This window comes from Dendropsophus ebraccatus, chromosome 2 (genome assembly GCF_027789765.1).
Source record: "Dendropsophus ebraccatus isolate aDenEbr1 chromosome 2, aDenEbr1.pat, whole genome shotgun sequence".
In the NCBI taxonomy this organism is placed as follows: domain Eukaryota; kingdom Metazoa; phylum Chordata; class Amphibia; order Anura; family Hylidae; genus Dendropsophus; species Dendropsophus ebraccatus.
Window position 1 is genome coordinate 66,359,476 of NC_091455.1, and position 27,428 is coordinate 66,386,903.

The following is a 27,428-nucleotide window of genomic DNA, read 5'->3' on the forward strand; positions in this document are numbered from 1 at the left end:
CCTATAAATCAATACTGCAAACAATAGCACATAGCAGTTCCAGATAAAAAAACATCCTCATCTCATACAGGATGTTTTTTTCAAGTTCAAATCAACATGCCTCTGCTTGCAACAAAAAAGTAACATAACTAGTAGATGCCAGGCAACAGCGACCTCTGGTGTTCATGTTAAGTATCTTAACAAAACTGTCACTTTTTGTAACTGCTAACAGCGCCATCTGGTGGCCATTTGAAGAGCAACTCCAGTAGAGTTTTTTCCCAAATAAACTGGTAAGATTTGTAATTTACTTCTGTTAAAAAAAAAAAAAAAAGTCCTCCAGTACTTCAGCTGCTGTATGTCCTACATATCTATTTCTATGACATACAGCAGCTGATAAATTCATATTAAATACAGTAAATACTGATGGTATTTCTAGATGGGAAACGGAATTACACTTTAATTATGATTTATTTTAGCATTATTTTATTTGAGATGAGCGAACCTCGAGTTGATCCGAACCCGAACTTTCGGCATTTGATTAGCGGTGGCTGCTGAACTTGGATAAAGCCCTAAGGCTATGTGGAATACATGGATATAGTCATTGGCTGTATCCATGTTTTCCAGACAACCTTAGAGCTTTATCCAACTACAGCAGCCCCCGCTAATCAAATACCGATCGTTCGGATCAACTCGAATCCGAACCGCTCATCTCTAATCATAATACTGCAGGTCAGTATGCCTGTATGCAATACTGGAGATTTGGGCTATTTTCACACCTAGCATTTCGGTCAGTCTTTTTTTCAACCAAAACCAGGAGTGGGTTGGAAACACAGAAACACTGCAAATGTTTCCATTATTATTTTGCCCTGTCAGTTCCTCTCCCAATTTTGATTGACAACAGACGGACAGAAATACTGTGTGAACATAGCCCTGTAGTGTGAAAATAAATTAGATTTTACCTTTATAAAGAAAGAACAAAGACAATCAGATCATACATTCCAAACTTTATTGTAACCTTTATTTAGCAGCATGTATTTCTTACTAAAGTATGTCTCTACAGAAACATATTGATCCCAGCAATTTCTTACCTGACAAGAATCTGTTTTTGCCAACTGTTTTGCCAACCTCACAAATCTTTGTAGAACAGGCATCTCACATAAAAGAGAGATACACAAATATATATTTTGTATAGTATGTATATAACTGTACATGCTATAAGAATGAATGCATACGTATTGGATTTTCCTGGGTTAGGTTAGGAAAAAATAGTTGGTTATACAGTTGCATTCTTAATGACGAATCGGTAAGGGTGCCACAATGAGTGAACAATGTATTATATGTAATGAGACCTCAATATATCCCATTAATAGCAGTGAAGACCATGTATAACCATGGCTACTAATACTAATTGCTGGCCAGTAACAGTAGACCTTGTGCTCAAATGGGCTAGAAAGCTTAAAGCGTAACTGTCATTTCAGGGCCATTTTTCTGAAAACATTAAATATCAACAGTTCAAGCGATTTTAAGAAACTCTGTAATAGGTTTTATGTACTAAAAGAATTTCCTTCTGGACTGAAAAAGCAATCTCCCAGCCTCCCCCCTCACTTCAGAAGAAGCAGGATTTCTGTCTCCATTATGTGGCTATGGAGAGGGGAGGGGCTGTTAGGAGTGACTGAGCACGGAGCAGTCCTGAAAAGCACAACACCATGCAATCTTCTCTCAGTAAGTTCATAGATAAGGACTGACCTTTCCTACCCCAGAATCCTGCGGTTTAGGTGCCCAGACAGTCTCCAAACAGCTGACCTTCACGTCACCTCTTCCTGCTCCCTCATCTCCCTCTGCCCCTCCCCCCTTCATAGGCTTACAATGGAGAGAGCAGAACCAGTCTTCACTGGCTTCTCTGTAATGAAGACGTGTTTGCCTGATAATGCACAGATAAGAAGTCAGGGGGGGGAGGCTGGGAGATTGCTTCTTGAGTACAGAAGGGGGCTTTTTTGGCTGATGAAACCTATTACAGAGTTTCTTAAAATCGCTTAGACTACTGATTTCTGCAATAAAAAAAAAATGACAGTTACGCTTTAAAGCGTAACTGTCATTTCAGGGTAATTTTTCAGAAATCAATAACTATCAATAGTACAAGCAATTTTAAGAAACTCTGTAATAAGGTCTATTTAGCAAAAGAGTTTCCTTCTGTACTGAAAAAGCTGTTTTCCTAGTTCCCCCCTGACTTCAGAAGAAGCAGGATTTCTGTGTCCATTATCCTCTATGGAGAGGGGAGGGGTCGAGGGGAATGAGTGAGCACGGAGGGGAGAAATATCAGTACTGTACAGCACAACACCCTGCAATCTTCTATCAGCAAGTTCCTAGATAAACACTGACCTTTCTGACCTCTGAATCCAGCGTTTTATATGCTCAGTCTACAAACAGCTGACCTTCAATTCTCCTCTTCCTGCTCACTCATCTCCCTCAGCCCCTTCCCCCTCCATAAGATATAATGGGCACAGCAGAACGAGTCTTCACTTTGCTTCTCTGTAATGAAGACGAATTTGCCCGATAATTAACAGATAAGAAGTGAGGGGGGTGGCTGCGAAACAGCTTCTTGAGTACAGAAAGAGGCTTTTTTGCCTAATAAAACCTATTACAGGGTTTATTAAAGTCGCGTATACTATTGACTTGTGCAAAAAAAAAACAAAAAAAACATGACAGTTAAACTTTAAGAACTGGTCACCCAGGATGTCTGTCCTGTATAAGCTAGTAAGACCCCAAACTACAATCATGGGCTTACAAGCCACCTATACCCAATAAATCTTTCCTACTATCTAAGGCTGGTACCATAACCCATACAATATAGTATACCTGCACCTGAAAAGGTACCGGTCATGGAATTAGACTTGGTTTTGTAGTGCTTCAATGTTTTAACTCAGCATACAAAAAAGTAAGACATTCGATCCACTGATCAGAAGGCATTAAGAAAGCACCTCTGCTTAAGGTGGCATGCATGGTCTAGAATGTCTTGATGGCATTGGTACATCATCTAAATCTACAAGTTCACAAATGCAATATATTACTGCCACAATCAAACTCAAACAAAAATGTGGCTTCTCTATGTGTAATAAATAATATATATATATATATATATATATATATTTGGGATTTCATGTACTTTAATTAGCTTTACTACAGTTATATATCTAAAACATAATTTAAGTGGTTGCATGGGTCCCTGAAATATTTTTATTTTTATTTTTTTCTTGCTATAGACAACAAAAGTCTTTTTAAAAAATACATGTATACATTATACACAATCAGACTGGAATGCCTTCATATGCAGTACTAAAAGTCCTATATCAATCCTTACTACTTAGAGCAGGGATGGGGAACAGTCGGCCCTCCAGCTGTTGCACAACTACAATTACCATCATGCCTGAATAGCCTTTGGCTGAAGGTTCCCCATCCCTGACTTGGAGTGATTTTGCTTATCTAAGCTAAACCTGATCGCTAGATGGATGCAGCCCTGGGAGATTTATGACTGTATCCAGGCAGCCCTAGGAATGTGCCCATCTTTTCCAGGTGGTGGGATTTAATGGCCGAACGATCAGGTTACTGTAAGTTCGCTCATCTCTACTTGGATCATACCTGCACTTTGTGTAAAAAAAAATAAATTAAAATGTAAAATAAGACATAATCCACCTTCTATTTGGTTTTTGTGCTTATGTCCTCCCTCACTACACCAGCCTGGACTGTGGGGTGGGGGTGGGGTATTCGGACATTCCTTATGCAATGAACATTGTTTTGAGATTATGAAAATAAGGTTTATTTTTCAATATATAGACTTTTGTCTCACATAAAATGTCATATCCTAGACATGAATATATATCATCTGCAAGCACCAGTTCAACACTAAACTTCCTACCGGTGTTTATGGTAACTCGTCATATATTGCTTTGTTTTCTTTACAAAAAGGCAACTAAATCCATTAGGATTGCTTAAATTAAGTGCTACGGGGTTGTAAAGGTGCAAGTTGCATGAAAAGTCAGAACACACAAATCTACATTTCATACAGCTGAAAAGACTCCTCTCATGGCAGCGTGCCACAATCAATAGATATCTGGTAGGCATGTGTAGTTTCTGTCCCAGTACTTCCCACAGTAGAGCCAGTCCTGGGCATTATTGTGTGGATTGGGGCCTTGATAAAACCACCTGCGGAAAGAATTAATTCTATGTTAAATAATAATATTTTATGAATAATCACAATTTTATAAACATATATCTAGTGTGTGTGTATAATATATATATATATATATATATATATATATATACACACACCCCGAAAATAAGACATCCTCTGAAAGTAAGGCATAGTGGAGGATTTAAATGATGGCTTAAAATAAGGCATCCCCCGAAAGTAAGATCCCTACCTAAGAGGAGGGGGTAGGGGAAGTGGTGCGTTGTCTGGTTATGCTGGTTTGTGATGACAATTACAATACAGTATATGATACATGTTCTTTTTTTTCTTGTTCGACAATAAGTGTGGATGACATGACAAAGTCACACCAAAAGAAAAGAAAAAGCTTAGGGTTTCTTAAGTTATTGCTCGGTGAGTGGTGCTTTGTTCCTGAACACAGGAAAGAGGCAAAAGGTTCTAATGTGTTTTTATTGTTCTTAGCAATGGTGCATTATGTGCACTTTTGTAACCATGCGGTTTTTGGTCACAGTCTATATGTATTTTTTGGTGTAATGAAGTTATCTTGTATTACAATTTAAGATTGTTTGGAGGGGGTTTATTATAGTATACAGCTTTCTTATTCTTCTTTTGGTGTGTACATGTTTATGTATATTTAATGGCAGTCATGGTGGGTGGTGCCCATTCCATTATTGTTGGCCCGACAAAGTCACACATGCTATATCTCAGTATTTGTAGGTAATTAAAGTTGTCCTATGACTAAATATTAAATGACCCTGCTGCACAATGTGAAGTTTGACAACTGGAAGCATTTTAAATAAAGGTGCTCATAAAGGTTGCATTGTGTGCTGAGGGATACACTGCCGCACAGTTTATATATTTTCCTCTCTAAATGTTCACCCAGTGTCGGATGTGTCACTGCATTCCCATGGACAAGACAGCAACCAGATGCATTAGCATGCCTGTGACTTAGCACTGTCAAAGGCGTTTTGTTTGGGTGGAGGGGTGCAAATTATCTATGGGGGTCCAGCCTACACGTAGGTCCTACTTACATAGGGCATAAACTACCAAAAAATTTAACTTATATTCCCCAGTCTGGATTGTATGTTTGGATCTATTGTTGGATGAGATTTCTCAGTACCTATGTTTCCTGGGTATATTCAGAATAGTTATCCTTTAAGACTCGTTTCACTTGTACGTACATGCGAGTTCCACAACTAGATCTACTGCGATCTTGGGTCTTGTCATTTTCTGTAGGTTTACATACTTACTTTCAGTGGAATTGAAAATTCAATTCCAAGTATGTAAACCTGCAGAAAATGACAGGACACAGGATGGCAGCAGATTTTGCTGTGGAACTCGCATCATGAAATCCGCTGCAATCCTGTATGTGTGAGACTGGCCTAAAGATAGGAATGCATAAACCTTTCTACCAACCTTGTTTTCCAGTCTTCATCTGACTTAGAGCGATTCTTCCGAGCAGCTCTTTGTTTCTCTTCTAGTCTCTTCTTTTCTTCACTTGCTGTGTCTTAAGAAGTATTAAAAAGAAAACTCAATCTATTTATTTTCTAAGCATTCAAGATATTTATTGTGGTGACATCATTCTTAAGAGCTATACAGCTTATATATTAAAGTGGCTCTTCATTTTTATGGTGAGAGGTTGTCACTATGTGAATCTATGTAATGGGAAACTGAATACTAGAGTAGAGGAAAATCTGTAATCTTTAGCTACAGTACCCTATAGAACAGGGACCCAGTAAGTCACAAGGTGACATTTAGCAAATATAGCTGACAGATTCTCTGCAAAAGTAGTATGATAAAGAAAAATAAACTGAAATTAAACATAAAACCAATTAATTGACTGTAACAGTAAATGTACAGCTTACCAATATCTCCGTTTTCCATTGCCCTAATATCAGGACGTAGTCTGCAGTCTGTCTTGGGTATTACTTTTTCCATTCCTTTATCCATTTCATTCAAGGCCATTGCAAAGTGAGTGAAGTTATACATCTATAACAAATACAGGCAGATGTGTTGGTCAATTAAGAAGACAATGTGTATTGCATAATATGGATTGTGCCAAGGTAGGAAGCATAAACAATGTATGTAGTTAAAGATATGACAGTATAGTATGGGTGATAAAAAGGGTGTTTTGTTTTTAGAAATGATGAGAACATGTTCAGTATACATTAAAAATAAGAAATTTTTTTTTTTATATATATATATATATATATATATATATATATATATATATATATATATATTTTTTTTTTTTTTTTTTTTTATATACACACACACACACACACTTATATACTGTACTTTAGATTCTATGCCGAGACTGCACTACTCTGATTCATAAGCAAACATGTCCTTATCGGATGGTGACCAGTTATCAGGATCTCTCAGTAGTGCAGCTTCATACCCTGGGCTCATTCTATACTATCCATAGGCTCAGCTTTGTAATTCGCTCATCTATGATACTTAAAAGGGGAACTTCAGGTAGAGGTTAAAAAAAAACAAAAAAAAAACCTTCTGCAAAAGCATAGAGCATTACTTACCTATCTATCCCAGTTTGGAAACTACTAGAGATGAGCAAACCGGGTTCGGGTTCGAGTCGATCCAAACCAGAGCTTTCAGCATTTGATTAGCGGTGGCTGCTGAACTTGGATAAAGCTCTAAGGTTGTCTGGAAAACATGGATACAGCCAATGACTATATCCATGTTTTCCACATAGCCTTAGGGCTTTATCCAAGTTCAGCAGCCACCGCTAATCAAATGCAGAAAGTTCAGGTTCGGATGGATCGCTCAGCTCTAGAAACTACCAAAAATCCATTTGTTGTGGGGAAAGAAGGGGGGGGGGGTTATTCTGTATCGTGTGGCTGTACTTCATGGTTGAGAAGTTGTACACAGTACTACAGGTTCCAGAATGCATTGCTTTCCCTCAGCTGTTCATCACAGTCCTCCACCCTGCCCATTCCCCGCCCAAATGTGTTACAGAACATCTAGGCTGTGTTCACACATTGCAGTATCATTGTGGAATTATTTGCAGTACTTGATAATTTCATTGTAGTCCCACACACACACACAGCACGCTATATTCTCTACCTGTAACACCACACAGCGCGCGGTATCCTCTACCTGTAACACCACACAGCACACTGTATACTCTACCTGTAACACCACACAGTACACTGTATTCTCTACCTGTAACACCACACAGCACACTGTATTCTCTACCTGTAACACCACACAACACACTGTATTCTCTACCTGTAACACCACACAGCACGCTGTATCCTCTACCTGTAACACCACACAGCACACTGTATTCTATACCTGTAACACCACACAGCACACTGTATTCTCTACCTGTAACACCACACAACACACTGTATTCTCTACCTGTAACACCACACAGCACGCTGTATTCTCTGCCTGTAACACCACACAGCACACTGTATACTCTACCTGTAACACCACACAGCGCGCGGTATGCTCTACCTGTAACACCACACAGCACGCTGTATTCTCTACCTGTAACACCACACAGCGCACTGTATTCTCTACCTGTAACACCACACAGCACACTGTATTCTCTACCTGTAACACCACACAGCGTACTGTATTCTCTACCTGTAACACCACACAGAACACTGTATTCTCTACCTGTAACACCACACAGCGTACTGTATTCTCTACCTGTAACACCACACAGAACACTGTATTCTCTACATGTAACACCACACAGCGTACTGTATTCTTGTATACTGTATAGCTGTAACGCCGATATTGGAATAAAGTAAAGAACTTTTTACATTTTTTTTCTTTTCATCTCCACACACATATTATGATCAAGCATCTTTTATCTTTGAGGTTGAGCCCCACAATAAGGACTTTATCCGATATTAACTTTCCAGGGGAATACTGTTTACGCCTCATTTTTTCTCCAGGTGGGATTGGCAGTGCAGTCTCTGATCATCTGTGCTACTTAGCATCATGTAATTGTGTTACTGCATCATTTTTGTGAATACGCTGCAGTACTGCAATGTAACTAGAACATGTGTGATCATAGCCCTAATTTCATGCAGAGTTTTGCACAATTAGTAAAATTGCAGCAGCTGCTTCTGGCCGGTCAGAGATGGTGAATCACTCAGGGGATTGGGGGATTTAGATTGTTGATTTAGATTTTGAAAGTTACCAATGACAGTGACAATTTAATAACAAAACAGAACTATAATTCTCCCACTGCCCCTGAAAGAACTAACACAAGAATGAATGTGATTTCCCTGCTCACATCCTGACCTAAATCCCAGTCACTTGGATAATTGGAGGGTTGGAGAATTTCCCTAACATACTTCAGTTACCCAGATTCCTCCTATTACAAGTGTGTCAATGCATTATAGAAACATAGATAGAAACATTATAGAAACATAGAAACATTATGATATGTCCTATAACTAATATACTAAATGTAAGGAAAGGCTGCACTGGGGAAGAAAGTCATAGGATAAATTGTAAATAAATATTTATGGGGTCATCCGAGAACAGAAAAAAAAAACTATAATACTAGACACAAACCACTGACAAGAATGATGCTGCTTCTGGAAAATAACCGATCAGTCCATTAAGAGGAGACCTACATTTCATAAAAGCAACTTTGCCTTTAAGTATTGCATCTTATCAGTTCATGTAAGTCACAAAGTTATATTGTGTATGTGTAAAAATGTGTGGGATAAGACCAACCTGTGCAGAATTGGCTGGTCGAGGGGCTATTCGCCACAGCAGATTACTCCCTGGAATAACTTGTACAGTCTCAGAGTCTGGTAATGGCATTTCTTCTGGCTCCTCAGAACTTCCAGACTATTCAAAGTAGATGACAGAACATGAGCATTAATGTTTAAGCTTTAACTTGTTACTTATACGATATAATAAATTGAGCATATAATTATATCCCAGAACATCATTCATAACTCTATTAGATACAGTGTGCATGCTGGACCGCAGCTCCATTGCAAATAGGTAAACACAGGACCCCCCCCCCCCTTACCCAGGTGCCCTTAACATTGAACGCTGACTAATCAGACTCTTGTATAGGTGATAAACTGACACAACCTCTTCTGCAGAATTGTGAACACAGTTCCAGAGATTTAAAATAAGGAGAATGAAGGGAAGTTTCTTTATGTACTCCTATCACAGAAAAAATTAGTGAATTGCCACTAACCACAGGCCTTGGATACGTATAAATCAAAAACTAAATCACAGAGGCGTATCACACTTCTAAAACTTCACATTTATTTATTTGGCTAAAATGCTAAAAACGCCACATAAACCACATTTACTTCCAAATTGCACCTAAATCGGTATCTTCAACACCCCGCGGTATACCACTGCAGCCCCAATGGAGGCCGGACACCAGTCCTAAGGGGAAGGAGTAAGAGGCTCGGCTGAGCCATCTTTTGCATTATCACATTTTTCTCCTTAGTTTACAACCATGAATGGCTATTATCTGTTTGCTGATTGGGCAAAATAGAGTATTTAGTGCACCTACGTCATAATTTCTAATGAGAAGGGCATTTATCGTTGCATTTCTTGTTTATGGTACATGACCGTGGGATTTAGTTCAGTCTCTGTTTTGCTGATAGGGTAAAACAGAGCATTAAGTGCACCTACGTCACAGCTTTCAGTGAGAACTGTATTCATATATTTATGCTTTCTCTGTTTATGTTATGTGACCGTGGGTTTTAGGATCAGTGCACTTTAACCCCTGATGATCCGTGGATACACACCACGGGGAAACGCGTCGGGTATTTAATATACTTTTTGTGTGTAACGATATTGAAATTGGTAATTTAGTATCAGTTAGTATATGACTGTTACTTTTATTACATCAGTTTGTGAATAATAATTATTTTGTGGGTGGTTGTCGCCTTAAATATGTGGATCGGATGATCCAGGCGACTGTTATTTAGTAGTCACCGATTTAGGTGCAATTTGGAAGTAAATGTGGTTTATGTGGCGTTTTTAGCATTTTAGCCGAATAAATAAATGTGAAGTTTTAGAAGTGTGATACGCCTCTGAAGTTTCTTTATGTAGTTTGCGGTTTACTTCCTATGCTAATGAGGCAGTTTAGTGCACCAATCCATCCCTTCTAATATTTGTCCACCGCTCTGAAGTGATGAGCGCGCTCACTGCAGATCGCCACCCCAATATTCATTAGACGTGCACCAACCCACCTCATTAGCATATGAATTAAACTACATACTACACAGAAACAGCGCTAAGGATTAAGGTAAGAAACCTTAATCCTCAGTGCCCCGTGCACTATAGGGACATAGCATGCTTCTAGTCTGTAGATAGTTTCCCTTTAAAGGAGCTGTCCCATTAAAGAAAGATCCATTTAGAAGGCCTGTTAAAGCATATAGCTGGGGAACAACAATTCTGAGCCAGGGCATACAGACATTTTTTTTTAAAGAGGGTCTCTCACTTGATCGTTCACATGAATACTCCAGACCACTACTTTTCTCGGTCTTTAGCGGAAATGTCTGGCTTGCCGCAGTGTTCCTTGGTGAAAGGGGGATGTCCGATTAAACAAGCCCTTTAGGAATTCACTTCTTTTACCAGTCAAAATTTTTAAAAAGTTTATCCATTTATCCAATTTACCTGTTTAGAGTTTTTCTTATCGTCTCCATTTTTCTTGTCATTTTTTTTAAATGAATCAAACGAAGCAGGATCAATACTATAGAGACACTCTGTCCACTTTCCATACAGAGCACAAACCTTCTTTTTGCTGCATAAAAAATAAGCCAGAATAGAAACATACCGACTCATTATGCTGAAAAGAGAATTGCTTAAAGTAAATGTACCATCAGTGACATCGCTCTTTTTTTTTTTTCATTATTGTTTTTTTTTTTTAATTTAATCGTTTGGCGCCAGTGGCACGATTCTTTTTTTTTTTTTTTTTTAAACGCCACCCAGTTCCTTTGTTTGCTGCCGGTCTTTTCCAGAGCAACGGTCCACCCCAGAGCACTGGGGACAGGCCCGCCGGCCCCCAGGGTAGCGAAACCTCCTCTCCCATGTCAAGTGGCTCCATTAGAATAAATAAAGTCGCGTCATAGAGGGGATATCGCCACATTGGGGGGCTCTGGGGCCGGACAGTGCACAGGTAAAGACCGGCGCCAAGCGCAGGAGTTGGGCAGCATTTATTTTTTAAAAAATGCAGTGTCCCAGAGCAGGTGTGGCCCCTGCTATATTTCTGCCCATCTGTAGTAGGGTACCTTTGTATAGGAGCCTCTAGGTGAAGAGTATCTGCACTCTACCTATATTTCCTATTAAATACCTGTATTTCCTATTTCTGCCTGCACTTCTTATTTTCTACCATTAGATGTCACTGTATTGTGTGTACTGTATGCAAAGCTAAAGGAGATTGTTCACAAAGGGTCCAACTGCCCGACTGCCAATGTTGTATAAAGTGAATGTCCCCTGGCCAATACCTGAGCTCAGTACCTCATGTTATCTCACCAATTACTGGCCAGCGTTAAGGCTCCGTGCACACGGAGCAAAAGTGGAGGGATTCTCCGCCGCGGAATGCTGCCAGCCTCCTTGTCATAATGACAGTCTATGGGAGGCTTGCACGCCTCCTCTCCCAGCGCTGAAGAATGAACATGTTCAATCTTTAGCGCAGAGAAAGGAGGCGCACGAGCCTCTCATAGACCACCAGTATGTCACGGAGGCTGGCGGGATGTGCAGAATTCCACCAGTTTTACTCCGTGTGAACTGGCCCTTACACCAGATACAAATACTTCCAATCCCGGTCTCTACTTTATACTGTAGTATATTATACAGATGTAAAGAGAATAAGAACCAAATTAATAAATAAGCAATAATACAAGTGAGAAAGGAATCTCAGATCTCATGAAACACAACCTCTGTAAGCCTAGATTATTCCATGCAAATGTGCTTGATCAGAAAATCCTACAATATCTTCTTACCTCTTATCCTGAATATATCCTTCCACTTTGTGCAATTCCTTCCCAAACAGACCACAAGGCTTGAAATTTAGAATACATTTATCCCCGGTCCTAGAAATGGATGTAAATAATTATCTGGTCTACACAAATGTTGCCAGGTCTGGAAGAAGGAAAATGTCAGACAAACTTACTTGTGATTAGTGATTTCCATATTGCCATACTGCTCAATCCAAAGCTTGCCAACTATTATATTATGTACACAGCAAGTAGGGTTAGTCCATGTATAAGCCTCATTGTGCCTAGGAAACAGAAACATATCCACCGAATATCAACATATTCACACAAGGTGCCCACATGATCACCCTGGTCATTCATATAGAAGAACCTTGAAGACAACTCCTTTATAAATGCCCCATTACTGCGTTGTACATTAATACAGGCAGATGTCCAGTTTGGAAATTCTCCAGCCTATAAGGGGGAGGTCATTGTCTGTAGGACCCAGCAACTCAGAACAATTTGAGTGTTTGAGCGGACCATAATGTATTACTTCCATGTAATACAATGGCAGCTGTGGTGTTAGCGCCCCCCTCAACCTAATCTCCTAACAGGGCAAAAGAAAATTTAGTCCACCATAGTGAAGCACATCCGACAATTCTTTAAAGCGCAACTATAATTTCAGTAGCCAAAAAATAAAATTCCTCAAATAAAAAGCCCTCATGTTACCTTTTAAAAAGAGCCCTAAACTGCGTTGATAGCGTGTACGCTCGCTGAGATATCCCCAGTTGTTTGACTCAGAGGAATAAATGAATTTTTCTTCTGGCTGAGAGAAAGTGGGCGTGGCCTATCCCTCATATCCCTGGCTGCGTCCCTCCAGTCACTGACCAGCACCTTAGCAGATGTATCACACATAGCAGGATCAGATACAGCCCCAACATTCAGTATCACAATGTAAGATTAGATACAGAGCCCCAGCAGATGGTATCACACACAGTGGGATTAGATACAGTCATCTGCTCTCATAACACTGTAGGATAATGTCAGCCAGACAGGGGGAGGATCTGTTGCAGACATCTGATAGTGAATGTTATATGTACTATGGAAGGACTACAGCTGTGTTGTGCTGGGACTTGTAGTCCTCCCCTCAGTGACTCACCCACTCTCCCTCATGCAGTACATTGGAGTGATGGTGGCACTGGATACACTTGTCCCTCCATCCAGATCTTCCCCTGCGCTGCTCCTCACACACAACACCCTCAGCTCTGCTTAGTCACCTCTGTGAGGGGAGGGGGGAGAACCTGCTGCTAGGAGGGGGGAGTGCCTCTATTAGCCGGCGCGGGTCCCGTTGCCGCGCCGGCTAATTAAGCACTTCAATGCAGCTGTCAAACCTGACAGCTGCATTGAAGTGCTTTGTATTGCACATCCCTGGTGTCTAGCGGCACGGATCTCTCGCTTAGCGATCGCGGGGGGGGGGAGATCCGTTCTTCTGGCCGGCCCGGGCCTCAGCGTCGGAATGACGCTGATCCCGACTCGGCGATAGACGGCCATAGCAATCTGTCACCGATCTGATGGATCATTGCTGTGTATATACACAGCATTGATCTCTATGAGAGATCATTGCTGTGTATATACAAGTCCCCCAGGGGGGCTTCTAGTTGATGTAAAAATAAAAGTAAAAAAGTGTTTTTATTAATAAAAAATCCCCTCCCCTAATAAAAGTACAAATCACCCCCCTTTTCCCATTTTATAAATATAAATTATTAAATAAACATGTTTGCTATCGCTGTGCACGTAATCGCCCGAACTATTAATTAATCACATTACTGATCTCACACGGTAAATGGCGTAATCGCAAAAAAATTCCAAAGTGCAAAATTGCGCAATTTAGGTTGCATCAAATCCAGAAAAAATGTAATAAAAAGTGATCAAAAAGTCGTATATGCGCAATCAAGGTACCGATAGAAAGTACAGATCATGGCGCATACAGCCCCATAGACCAAAGGATAAAAGCGCTATAAGCCTGGGAATAGAGCGATTTTAAGGAACGTATGTTTGTTAACAATGGTTTGAATTTTTTAAAAGCCATCGCATTATATAAAAGTTATACATGTTATATATCGTTGTAATCGTAACGACTTGAGGAACATGCATAACAAGTCAGTTTTACCATAGGGCGAACAGCGTAAATGCAAAACTCTGCATGCGCAGTACAGTGGGTGAAGCCGCTGCTGTACTACGCCGTGCAAGCGCAGTACAGCAGCGTCTTCTCAGGCTGCACTGCGCATGCGCAGCTTAGTAAAGACGTCGGCGTGGCCGACGTGCAATGCCGGCCCCCCGAGTGACGTCACCAGGAGCCGCTTTACAACACGCCCGGAGGGGCGTGATTACAGCACCGGAGGCGGCCCAGGAGCCTGTGACTACATGACGAAGCCCCCGCCCACCGTGACTACTTGACCAGCCGCCCGCCCACCTTGACTACTTAGATGGTAATTTGCATACAGCGCGGGACACTATTAAACTAACTTTGCGGGCTGAATGTTCATGGGACGGAGGGGACAGGGGGATGGTTAGGAAGCGTGCTGGCTGATGTACCAGCACGTTTCCTTATCTTTATGGCCAATTTGTGTGTGATTGGTTCCCTTTAAGTTCAAAAACCAAGGTTTTTGTATTAGAAAATTAGATAGAGGCTCCTGTATATACCCATATATTTGCTATATTGACTCCTTTTCAACCAGATAGGACTCTGCTAATGCCGCCTATTTATTTTTTTTAGGTCTCTGACTTTGCAGCAACAGAGGGGGACAGAGTCTTATTAGTGCATTAAGGTATAGCAAGTAACTAATCAGTGACAGGTTCTGTCCCTTAACTCACATTACAGAGGTATAGTGTACTCCTATGAGATGATGCTTCAACCAGTCTCTCCCAGTTAGCTCTTACAAGCAAAGGCAGTAGTGTCAAGCTGTATCTCATAGGCTATACTGAGAATCTGCACACATCACAAAGTGTAGACAAGAGTGTTGGGAATTTTACAACCCAGCAGCTAATCATTGTAGAGACTCACATACTATATCACTGCACTTCTGTTCTCTAAAATAAGGTGGAATGAAGGGGACATACAGATGAACAAAAGGGGAAGAGCTTAATGAGAAAGGGAGGTATAACTGAGCATGGAAAGATTTTTTTTTTTTCCAAACAAATTTTTTATTGTGATCAGGAAAAAATAAGGAACATCTGCCAAAAAAAAATAATAATTACAATTAGGACGCGCAGGTAGGATGGAAGGATTTGATAAGTGATTATTTAATCCTGTAGTCCACAGAATGTCCACTACAATTTTTGGTCTGGATGAGGATCAAATGACCCACTTACAATAATGCTCATGATGAATGGATGCAACTGAGCAAGGATGAAGCAAATTACACTGCAGGGACACTGTATTATACATTTTTTTTTTAGATTTCTTTTATAATATATAGAAAATATCAGACTTATACGATCAAAATTATTATTTAAGACAAAGGACACAGTTTTTGACCAGAATATTTTTCTATAGAAACAAACGTTTTACTTACTTAACAAGTTCCAGTGTTATTATTCCTTTAGGTTCCGCTTCAACACTCTTCCCCCAGAACTTAAGTTTTGGATAGATTGATCCATGAAATACGAAGTCATTGGAAAGACCTTCGGCATAGAAAGCGCTAATAGGTGGATGGTGGCTGACCTGTTCAGAAATGAGTCTAAATCCAAGATCTTCACTAAAATACAAAAAGACAGATATTCTGTAACCTGGAAGAAAATATTTTCATTGTATCCACCGAGTCCCTTACGAGCATGAACTGTATACAGCATAATAATCTGTCAATTACAGTACTATGTATCAGGGCTGTGCAGTCGGTAAGGCGCAGCTCCAACTCTGACTCCGGAATTTTAACACACTGATTTTATCAGACTTCCAACTTCAGCTCTTTCATAAATAGCCGGTCAGACACCAGGGGAGTTATCAGCTTCTTCGTAATGTCCTACATGATCCTGGGGTGACTTCTGAGTGAATAAGGCAAAACTATAAAACAGATTCTACTGTGTGTGCAGTGGATGCAGCCAGTCTCCAGCCACCATGTCCTTAAAGAGTCACTGTCGTTTTTTGTTGGTTTTTTTGCAGAAATCAATAGCCCAGGCGATTTTATATTATATGCCATTATCTGCATTTAAAAAGCCTTTTCCCAGGTCCCCACCTCCTCTCCTCTTTTCCATCCACTGCAAAATATCAGGAAATTGTGACTTGTTGCAGGAGTCGTACCCTGTCTGTTCTAGGGAGGGGGGAGGAGGGAGGAGGAAGGAGGGAGTTAGCCGACAGCAGAAAGCAGATAACTGAGGATTACAGGCACGGAGCTTGGTGACAGCTGTAATCAGAGCTCAGAGAGGTCAGTGGTGGCTGTCAAAGGAGATAGAGGGTGAGGTATTTGTAGATTAACTCTTTGTTGTCCTGTTTTGGTCTTTTATTTAGCTCTCTCCATAGGAGAACAATGAAGACAGGGGGGAGAGCTTCAAACTGCTTTTTCATAATAAAAATGCATTTTTCGGCTAATAAACCAAAGTTTAAACAAAGTTTCTTAAAATCACCTGGACTATTGATTTCTGCAAAAAAAAATTTGTGTTTCTAACTAAATATTCACTATAGACAAAGAAAATGCTCTCTGTCACTGTACATGCTCCTAAATCATTGCGGCCCCACAGGAAATACCCGCTCAGCCAGTCAGTGACTACAGCTGCAGTCAGTGATGACAGTAAGCTAAATGCTACAGCTCCCTGCAAGTGGGGGTACTGTGTTAAGGAATTAAGTGACCCCAGGGCAGCCATGTACCTTGTGCTTCTCATAGATCATCCCCTCCCGGAGGAATCATTTAATCACAGGGGTTATGGGGCACAGCGCTGTCATTTCAAATCCTTGTGGCGTAGCAAGGCGGAATAGGAGAAAAAACGGGGAAAAAAAGGAAAAAAAAAAAAAAAGGACCTGCTGATATGACCACCACATTATGCATCATCGTGCAAGATTATTGACCAGCATCATTGGCACCCTGTGGTGAGGGTAAATGTTTTGACGTACATTACTAAAACAAAGCACAAACAGAAGGGCGCTTCCTGGTGCAATATAGTCAATTTCAAGGGGAGAAAGAGCAGTAGAGACACCCAAGGGGGGTAGACTGTACACTCACCTACTAGGGTTGTGCAATTAGGCACAACGCTAGTTAACACATGAAGTGCATCACCGCAGCACACTGGAGGGACCACAACAGACGTTGAGTAGAAGTAACCAAAGGGTAGTTCACTGCCAGGACCCGGCAGATAGCAAATTGTCCTCTCACAAACGGGCGCACTTGATCAATAGCGGCAATCTATAACTATACCGTATCCGCTGGGAACACTGTGTTGCATGAACAGATGCCGTCCGTGGTAAACCATAAAGTGCATAAAAAAAGTTTATTGGTGGCAACGCGTTTCTGCCCTCTAATCTGAGAGGGCCTTTCTCAAGCTCTCATTGACATACATTAGACACACCATTGCATACCCAACATAAAAAAAAAACGCCTCATATCATCAGCCAATGATCAGAGCAATATTTGGACTGAAAGACCACCACTACTAAGATCGGTCCATGGACACAGTGACCAACTAATCCTCCATGCCTTGACACTGATGCTAGGACATCATGGGGACTAACCAGCGCTGTGGAGTCGGTAAGCCGCAGCTCAGACTCCTGAATTTTATCAGGACCGACTCTAACTCCAACTCCTTCATAAATGGCCAGTCATATACCAGGGGAGTTATTTATCACACTGGCTCAGCAGCTTCTCCCTAATGTATTACATGATCCTGGGGCGAGTTCTGAAACATACAAAGGAAGCTTCCCCTGTGTGTGCAGTGGATGCAGCCAGTCTCCAGCCTCCATGTCCTGAACAACTCAGAACTAGACTAGATGGAGCAGGTGATCTTTTCCTGCTGACAGTCTTCTATGTTTCTAAATAAATATTCACCATACTTAAAGAAACACTGCAAACAATGCCAGATACCTGTGAAATACAGGTCAGCCATAGTGATATACAGGGGGTCACACATAGTGATATAGGGGTCACACATAGTGATATAGAAGGTCACTGTGGGGGCGCACACACACACACACACACACACAGCCTGCTGCAGCCATAGCATACACACACACAGCCTGCTTCAGCCATAGCCAGGGCCGTAATTAACAACTGCTGCTGCCCTAGGCTCTAAACCTGAAGACGCCCCATCTTCACGCACCTATTGGCGATACCAGACCTGACCAATACCACCATACCCCCCACCCCCCTGAAAAAGACACCAGATTTACTGGCAAGTCTGAACGTGAGGAGGGAAACTAAAAAAAATGAAAACAAAAAAAAAAGTTTTTTCTGTCCACCTGCTCCCTGGTGCTGCCCCCCTGCAAGGTGCTGCCCTAGGCACTGGACCACGGGTGCCTAATGGTAAATACGGCCCTGGCCATAGCACACACACAGCCTTGCTGCAGCCATAGCATAGACACACACAGCCTGCTGCAGCCATAGCATAGACACACACAGCTTGCTGCAGCCATAGCGCACACCACACACACAGCCTGCTGCGGCCATAGCACACATACACACAGCCTGCTGCAGCCATAGTGTGCACACACACAGCTTGCTGCAGCCATAGCACAAACACAGCCTGCTGTAGTCATAGCACACACACAGCCTACTGCAGCCATAGCACGCACAGACACACACACACACACACACAGCTGCAGCCATAGAACACTGAAGAAAACACACAATCTTCTCCCAGAGAGAAAACACCACACTAAGGACAGAGGTTACTGCTACACTACTTATGTCTTCTCCTCCTCCTCTATATTACACAGGATATCTCCATATTAGACTGTTGCTCATATACAGTCATCCAGCATCCAGGAAGAGAACAGAAAAGATCTCCCCCCACACAATGGACTCTTCCAGATAAGGAACAAACTGCCAAATAGCGACTGACAACTTTTCCATGACCACCCTTATGTAATAGGGACAGTGTCCTATTAGAATGTTGCTCATAGTATATATTCATGAGCAAAACTTGTAAAAGTCATATCAAAATTCAATTCTACATTGTTTAAAGATTTTTTTAAAGGGAACCTGTCACCCCCCGTACCGGGGTGACAGGCTCCCGACCCCCCGTTAGAGACCCCTATACTTACCTCATCCCGCCGGGTCCCGCTTCTGGATTCGGTCGGATCCCGGAGATCTCAGCCGCTGCAGCCCGGCGCGCGCGCTGAGAGATGAGTCCAACACCCATAGAGAATGACAGGAGAGTCCAGCGCTCCGTCATTCTCTATGAGCGTTGGACTCATCTGTCAGCGCGCGCGCCGGGCTGCAGCGGCTGAGATCTCCGGGACCCGACCGAATCCAGAAGCGGGACCCGGCGGGATGAGGTAAGTATAGGGGGTTCTAACGGGGGGTCGGGAGCCTGTCACCCCGGCACGGGGGGTGACAGGTTCCCTTTAAAGCTTGAGTCAAAGTCAGTAAATTTTTTTCCGACTCCAGCCAAAGCTAGCTCCAACTCCGACTCCACGACTTCACAGCCCAGGGACTAACTGCATAAGTTAGTTATCCACATTCCCAGACTAATCACTCATGTAGGATGCCCATTTCCCTGATAAACCCACCCTAGATAACCGCATTGGTAACAAGGGTGATTTCAGTTTATGGTCACATCGCTATAGACACTAAGGGTGACATTTATTAAGTCCGGCGTTTTCTGCGCCGGACTTAAAAATGTCCCCGCGGCTCTGCCAGTACGGAGATTTATGTAGAGGCGAACTGCCTCTGCATAAATCCCACGCGCGCCGGTGCGCACGGCAGGAAACCTATGCCAGATGAGGGCTAGAGTATTTTTCCTGCGTATTTTTTAGCGAAACTAATGCTGAATAGAGCGGACTCAGAGTCCACGCCCCCGTTCCGCCTCCTCCCTGCCCTCCTGGCGTACCTGGCGGAAAGTGCCGATTTGTGAATATTTTATTTGCAAAATGGCCATTTGCGAATAAAATTATTTGAAAATCGTCAGTTTCCGCCGAAAAAAAACTGATTTCGCTGCTTGACACATGTCCTTCTAAGACTACATGGTCTAATTGCTAATCTGTGATATGTCTATTTACTAGGCTCAACAATTTCTTACTGTTAAATGCACTGTCATAAGTCATCATATTATTGAATATTGCTTTTTTTAGGCTGTTCTTATCCTTTTTTGAACAAATTTGTTGTGAACAGAACAGGGGCAGCCTCCTGCAGCCTGGGTAAGCCCATATCAGTGGGTCCTACTCTAGTCTTAGGCAGGGCATAACAGGAGTGTACATGTGGGAAGATTTATGAAATGGTGTAAATATCCACCTGGTGTAAAACTGCCCACAGCAACCAATCACAGCTCCTCTTATATTTTACCAGAGCTGAAACCTGAGCTGTGATTGGTTGCTGTGGGCAGTTTACACCAGGTGTATATTTACACCATTTCATAAATCTCCCCCATAGTGTATATATTCTTGTTTGTGTGTACAATTGTTCACTTATCACTCAAACATACATACCTTCACAATACAGGTAAAAAAAACGTGGATATACAGTGGTTATTTTGAATTTTTGAGTTTTATTCCCTATGTATTACTGTATGAAATTGTAGACCTTTGTGTGTGCACCTAGCAAATACCAGGCACAGTTTGACCAACATACGTAGCTTTTCTCCCATACCCCCTGCCTCACACTCTTAACACACGTATTTGTGTTGGTCGCAAAAAGATGTCTCCTAACACATTGGTTAGTCGCACATATGCCGACACCAACTGACTTAGTAGCCCAGGTCAAGAAGGTTGGGGTTTTCTTAAAGTTTTACTTCACAAATGTTCTTCGATATATCAACAGGATTGTTTGATCCAGGTCTTTCTCTTTATAATTCCGCATGTATCTTAAGGTGGTGAGTTCATTCCACTGTGTTTATAGTTTTTGTAATGTGTAGAAATTTTAATGAAAATATATTTTTTAAAAAGTGGCAACACAGCAAATCTTTACAGACTTGCTAATCTTTATTTATAGTCACACTAAAGTCAAAATGAATAATGATCCTGTTGTGACAGGAACAATGAAAACTATTTATGAACAGCTCTATTCATGGGTGCTTGGTACTGGAGACCACTAGTTACCATAGACTGCTAATGGCATATTTCTACCATAAAGAGACAAAAACAGCCAGGGCTCCAGCTACTTAAGGTTCCATAACAAAAGTCTGTAGCTTCTATGGTGGTATATACTATTTTCAGTAATATATGCTATAGAGAAATCAGAAATTCTATGGACTGGCTTATGACATGTTTTGTCTAGACAGATAAATTGATGAGCGATAACAATAAAATCACTGTAAGGGGAAGTGAATAACATTAATTGTCTCATGACAATGGGTGGGAGATTTTATATAATTATATATACATATATATATATATATATATATATATATATATATATATATATATATATATATATGTTCCTGGTATATATTGGTTAGCACCTACCAAAAATGTTCTAACGAATGACACCTTTCGGCAACCAAGACTCACATATGTGTGTGGAAAGTAAAGGCCATGCCATCTGGTCCCATACTAGAGAAACACAACTAGTGCTGAAATTGCTAAAAACATTTTATATTGGCTTTCACAGAAAAGAACACATGGTATATGATAGCTCACTGCATATATGCTGCATAGCTGTAGGCCCTGTCCATTGCAAACAGTGTCTACAGTGGGCACAGGTACATCATAACTGGGCCGTGGTAATAATAGAAGAGAGTGGACTGGTCCTGTGTTCCCTTTTAGCATTTCCCTTCTTAGAGATTATATATATATATATATATATATATATATATATATATATATATATATATATATTATATATATATATTTATCCTAGGCAGGTTTAAATTCAGTTACTGTAGATATATTTGCTGGAAGTCGATCACATTGCAGTTTTATATCAACTATCAATTTCTCTTACCGAACTAGTTCAAATGTTTCTCCGAGAAGTGGGTTGAATGGTTTCCCTGTACGCTCCCATTGTGACGCAACTGCTGAGACAGCGAAGGCAGCAACGCACTAAGAAAAACAGGATAAAATGAGTTTGCATTAAAAAGCTGTTTTTTTTTATGAAAAGGATAAACTATCAATAGTTGATCAGCGGGGTGCCAACAGTGTTGGCTCCATACTGTGTTTGGCAACAGTACTGGAGTACTAGAGCCTTAGCCCCAATTGAAGTAAATAGGGGCTGTGACTGTGGTAACCTGGCGTCACCACTAGGCAGGAAACAGGAAACCGAGGTAGAACTGCTTCTACCTCTATTCTCTATGTACTATGGGCACCAGTGTCCGCACCCCACTGGAAAAGCCCTTTAATGTGAATGAAAGTGATTGGGTCCCTGTATAGTGGATGGCCAGGGGCACAGTTGTGCCACAGAACCACTGAAAGGACATTTGTCCTCACTTTAAATGCAAACTAACAGCAGGTTTAATGACTGTTTCCTGCTGTTATTTTCCCATAGGGCATAGAACACAGAATGAAGATGAATTTCTTACTTTCATTTTCTCCATTTTCGCAAAATCTTTACTTTAATTAAAATGTAAATTAGGTTTTTTGGTGCACTGGGGGTGGGGACTACTGCACTCATCCACCCCATGGCTTCTCATGGGATGTCGCTCTGCGATGACTCCAGACGCTCATTACTGCGGAGGTATGGATGTAAATATTGTAGATTTTCTATAATACCAATATTTTGCCCATCCTTTTAATCAGTCAGTTATGGTAAAGCCAAGCTAATACCTTCCTGTAGAACATGGCATGCACCGCTATCATTAAGTTAAGAAGAAGGCGGCATGCACCTGGTAGATTTCAGGACTGCATTTCCTAATCAGGCCTATACAGCTCCCCAATAATTAATCAAAGTAACCCAAGAAAAAAAAATATATAACCATACTGTATTCTGAAGAAACATTTCCCAGTCGGCAAATCACCTGCATTCTTTCCATAGGGTCTATGCACTGATTAGCTTTATGGATGAGGTACGTGTGCTCCATATATTCAGACAGGCGTTGTAGAAAGCTCAGTGGCTCATTGAAAATTACAGGCATTGTGATCTTGGATAATTCCTGTAATGTGCAGAAGAAACACAATTGCATTACTGTTACAGACATTAGAGCTTCATAAGGACGCTTACTTTCCTTTTCTGCCTGGAAGACAGAGCTACACTGGCATCATAATAATTTGGGAATGGACGCCTTCAAAGATCTTGTGGAGTCCATGCCTTGCCAGGTCCAAGAGTGTCGTGGCTGACTGATACTGCATAGCATACCTAATACTGGCTTACACCATTCTTTGGCTAGATTCACACATAACAGATGCTCAGCAGATTTTACGCTGCGAGTTCGCAGCAAAATCCTCTGCGTTTTGGCCTCCTCCTGTGGCTCCCAGCATCCTGACATCCCACTCAGCCAATCAGTGGCTGCGACGGGACAGCGCACTGATCGGCTGAGCGGGACATCAGCATGCTGGGGAGCCACAGAAGGAGGCCGGAGCGCAGATCAAGTAATGTATGCACCGGGCTGCTGCTGGTTAAGGGGGCTGGCGTTTACATACTTTCAGCAGAATGAATATGCTGCTGCAAGTATGTAACCCTATTCAGAATGACAGTAAGGGATTCACAGCGGATTTCGCATGGTGAAATCCGCTGCGAATCCGTTATATGTGAATCTAGCCTTCAAAGTTATAAAGGTTACAGCATATCTATAGACAGACAATACAGTGCTCAACCATTTAACTGTAAAATGCAGAAAAAAAGCTCTTTTCCATACAATGCACACTGTGCAACTAGTGGAAAATTACAACACTGCAGGATTAGCGGATTTAATACAAAGCCACTTTTACCATATCACGCTAATGTCCATATGTGGCTTGATCCTGTGTGACAGCCCCGCTTCCAATTAGACTGTAAACCTTTGGCTACTGATCACCATCTAAATTATATGGCACCATGGAATAAGCTGACACATCACATATGCAAGAAAAGATTAAAGGTAACCCCACTTGTAAGGAGGAAGTCATTCATACAGCAACAAAGGACATAAATGTAGCAAATAACAAGTACTTAGCGCTTCCTTACAATCATTCTCTATTGTACTTGTCAATGTTGTTTGAAACCTCTCAGTGGAAACCAACAAGACTGAGAAGCACAAAAGCCCGAACCATGTCTGTGCCTGGGGGAAGAGAAATGTTGATTTAATGGATTTAATTGAACAGCTAGTAGAGGAGGATGCGCTTACCATTCCAATGCACTTTCTTAAAATGCTCCAAATACTGAAATCATTTCTGGAAAACATTGGGGACGGCAAAGTCGTTCTGACAAAAGAAAGACACATTGTTCAGCCACGAGAGACATCACAGTTCAATAAATCATCATTTCACTGCAGTAAATCCACAGGCATAGTCAGACACTTTGTGTTGGTAGAGACAGTGCTGGCTGTGCATGCAGATTTACTACTGGGACAGTTATTAAAAATAAAACATAAAAAGATTTATAATTAGTTTTTAGCAATGCAATTATTCATTTGTTCAAACTATTTTTTTTTTTTTTTAAGTGTTAAAATGATTGTTTAATTTATGTGTGCAGGCGTAAGAATATTAATATTTACCATTGCAATAGCCATAAGAACAAAGGGGAAAAAAAGTCTTTACTTCTCATAACAACCAATCTGAGCTCAACCTTAACATCCTAAACAGAGGGTATATTGTGTCAGATTAGGCCTAGTTTTCCCTAATGATAAAACCCCTTTAACACAAAGTCACACAGTGGACTACCAATAAAACATTTTTGGGCAAGGTTTACACTTCCCTGACAACTGCTGTTTACTGCCTGTTGTTAGGGGAATGCTGTCTCTAGCAGCAGAGAGACCAAGACAGAACACAGAGAGAGGGCAGGGCTTAACTAGTTCTATGCAGGAAAGAATACCTGGACTGTATACATACAATGTGGTCCTGTCTGCCTCATTCAGAAGGTTCTTGCTTCTTTTACTTCTGGGAAACCGTCCCATTTGTAAATACACATGTTTATAGAATGTACAAAATGCTGCCTCCTGAATTTTATCCCATCCCTCCTTCTCTTTAGCTTGTCATGAGCAGGTCACAGCTTCGACTGGGCTGCTCCTGTGATTGAACCCCTGTCTTGGGGTGATATCAATGTAAAAAATGATACTGTTCTTTTAAAAAAAAAAAAAAAAAGTTTCAAATGGACAATATCCAGGGTGTACTTGTGACATCTGATTTCTGGTAACGTAGAAAGAACTAGAGGGCACCAGAGACCAGGTAACGTCAAGAATGGTGGTTGTCAGGGATTTTGTATATAGTGATGGAAAAAAAACTAATTTGGTAGCTCAGCCTTCTCTTGATCCCCAATGACCAACTCCCTATTGCCATTATTTAGGGGTCCTATATGTTCTAAGCCCCTCCACCCCCTGCTATAGTTCACATTCTTTGACCACCTGAATTTGTTTTTTTTTTTTTTTTTTTGTGGACTGTAACATGCCATTACTTGTATAATACACTGAAATATTTCTGTATTGCAGAGTAATGTCATTTTACTAATCTCCTGTTACACCCTGCCTCTGGTGTTACAGGAGTACTATCAATGCAGACCAGGAGGCCTTCACTAGTCATCACTAAACCCAGCTGCTGCCGGCGGCAGGATGCTGCAATGCTTATTAGAACATTCTCTTGACATCAAAATAGATTTCATAAGATAGATTTTACATAAAATGATAAAAGTGGTTATACAACTTCAGTAGCGGTCAGCCAAACTGAGCTCTCCCAATCCCCCCATAAATGGTAAAAAGTCACTGTCATTTGGGAAAACTTTTGATATGTCATAGAGACATGTCAAAATCTTAGGTCAGTCTCGGTCTGAGAGTCCAGACCTGTACCGATCGAGAGAACGAGTGGGAGAGGACCATGCTGCACCCCGCTCTGTGTAAGAAAAAAAAAGTCGGGCTCTATAGACTTACATGTAACGCAATGAAGTAAAAGGAGCATAATTGCAAACCACACACCTGGAGACAAGAGTGGGGCAAAAGTGGCCATGTTTTTGTAGCGCAGGTTAACCCCTTTAATGGGGTCTGCTTGGGCGGTATCCATTATTTGAAAGATCAGACGAAAAAATGGCTTCTATGATAAGCAGAAACCATGAAGTAAGAACAGTAAAACCTCACCAAAGAATGACCTCTTTGAGAAGACCTCTCCTTTACAAGGACCATAATCTCCTGAGATGACCACCCCCCTGGAAGACCACATTTTAATGTAATATTAGGTGGTTGTGTTAAAGAGGTTTCTCTGTAACACAGTAATAGTGAAAGCACAAAACACAAATCCCTGACATCTTGAAAAGGGCCCCCCTCTTTTTTTACTAGCATTCCTCCCAATTTTAAGTCTGCAAACAGGGCCTGTGCCACATACTGATGCACAAAGAGGATGTCTTGGCACTGTTACCTAATGGAGAGGCTTAGGTCTAATGCAGGCTTAGGCCTAATTCACAAATCCGTTGTTCTGTCCGCAATTGCAGACAGAACATGAAACCGATTTTATCCTATGGCCCCGTTTACACGTTCATACGTGTATACGGAGTAGGGATCCGTGACGCAAAAAACGGACATGTTGTAATGCGGACCGTTTTCTTGCGGCACGGATTGCTGGGGTAATGACGTGTGAACATAGTGCTCCGTGAAACATGGAGCACTACGGATGCACATTTACATAAGTACCATTTACTAATAACTATAGTTGGGGGGGGGGGGGGGGGGGTTTGTCAAAGGTGACAGTCTGTTAAATTTCGATATTTTGAGGACGAGATGACAAGACACTTCAGCTTCATGATAGTACCTAAAAAAATAGAACCAACTAAACAGTTCTAAAAAAAAAAAAAAACACGCTGTCATCAACCATTGGATTAGTCATTTGTTCAAATGATGCAAGACATTATAAAACTAAACATACCACGGCAACTCAAAAAGATATAAGGAATCAAAAACAAATCACATTTACTGACGTAGTAAATTGCTATTACCTCAACAATAACACAAAAATAAATAAAATTGACACTTTTCCACATAGCTGTTTACAGCTTAGCATGGATGGCTTTTTCAACTAATAGAGCCTAAAGTGCTCCCGAGAGATTCCTTAT

General features: G+C 41.2%; 1 protein-coding gene across 3 annotated transcripts in view; it reads right to left on the reverse strand.

The window, feature by feature from the left end:
- Window positions 1-2,070: 2,070 nt before the first annotated feature.
- OSBPL1A (oxysterol binding protein like 1A) overlaps window positions 2,071-27,428 on the reverse strand; it is a 100,296-nt gene continuing 74,938 nt past the window's right edge. For all 3 annotated transcript variants that reach the window (XM_069957691.1, XM_069957692.1, XM_069957693.1), the window contains 11 exons: window positions 24,523-24,598; window positions 23,218-23,352; window positions 22,209-22,306; window positions 15,699-15,881; window positions 12,321-12,428; window positions 12,151-12,240; window positions 10,823-10,949; window positions 8,906-9,022; window positions 6,049-6,172; window positions 5,600-5,690; window positions 2,071-4,179 (listed from right to left, as the gene is read on the reverse strand). In XM_069957691.1, coding sequence (XP_069813792.1) covers window positions 4,077-4,179; window positions 5,600-5,690; window positions 6,049-6,172; window positions 8,906-9,022; window positions 10,823-10,949; window positions 12,151-12,240; window positions 12,321-12,428; window positions 15,699-15,881; window positions 22,209-22,306; window positions 23,218-23,352; window positions 24,523-24,598 — 1,252 coding nt within the window. In that variant the 3' untranslated portion in view covers window positions 2,071-4,076. The remainder of the gene's footprint in view (window positions 4,180-5,599; window positions 5,691-6,048; window positions 6,173-8,905; window positions 9,023-10,822; window positions 10,950-12,150; window positions 12,241-12,320; window positions 12,429-15,698; window positions 15,882-22,208; window positions 22,307-23,217; window positions 23,353-24,522; window positions 24,599-27,428) is intronic.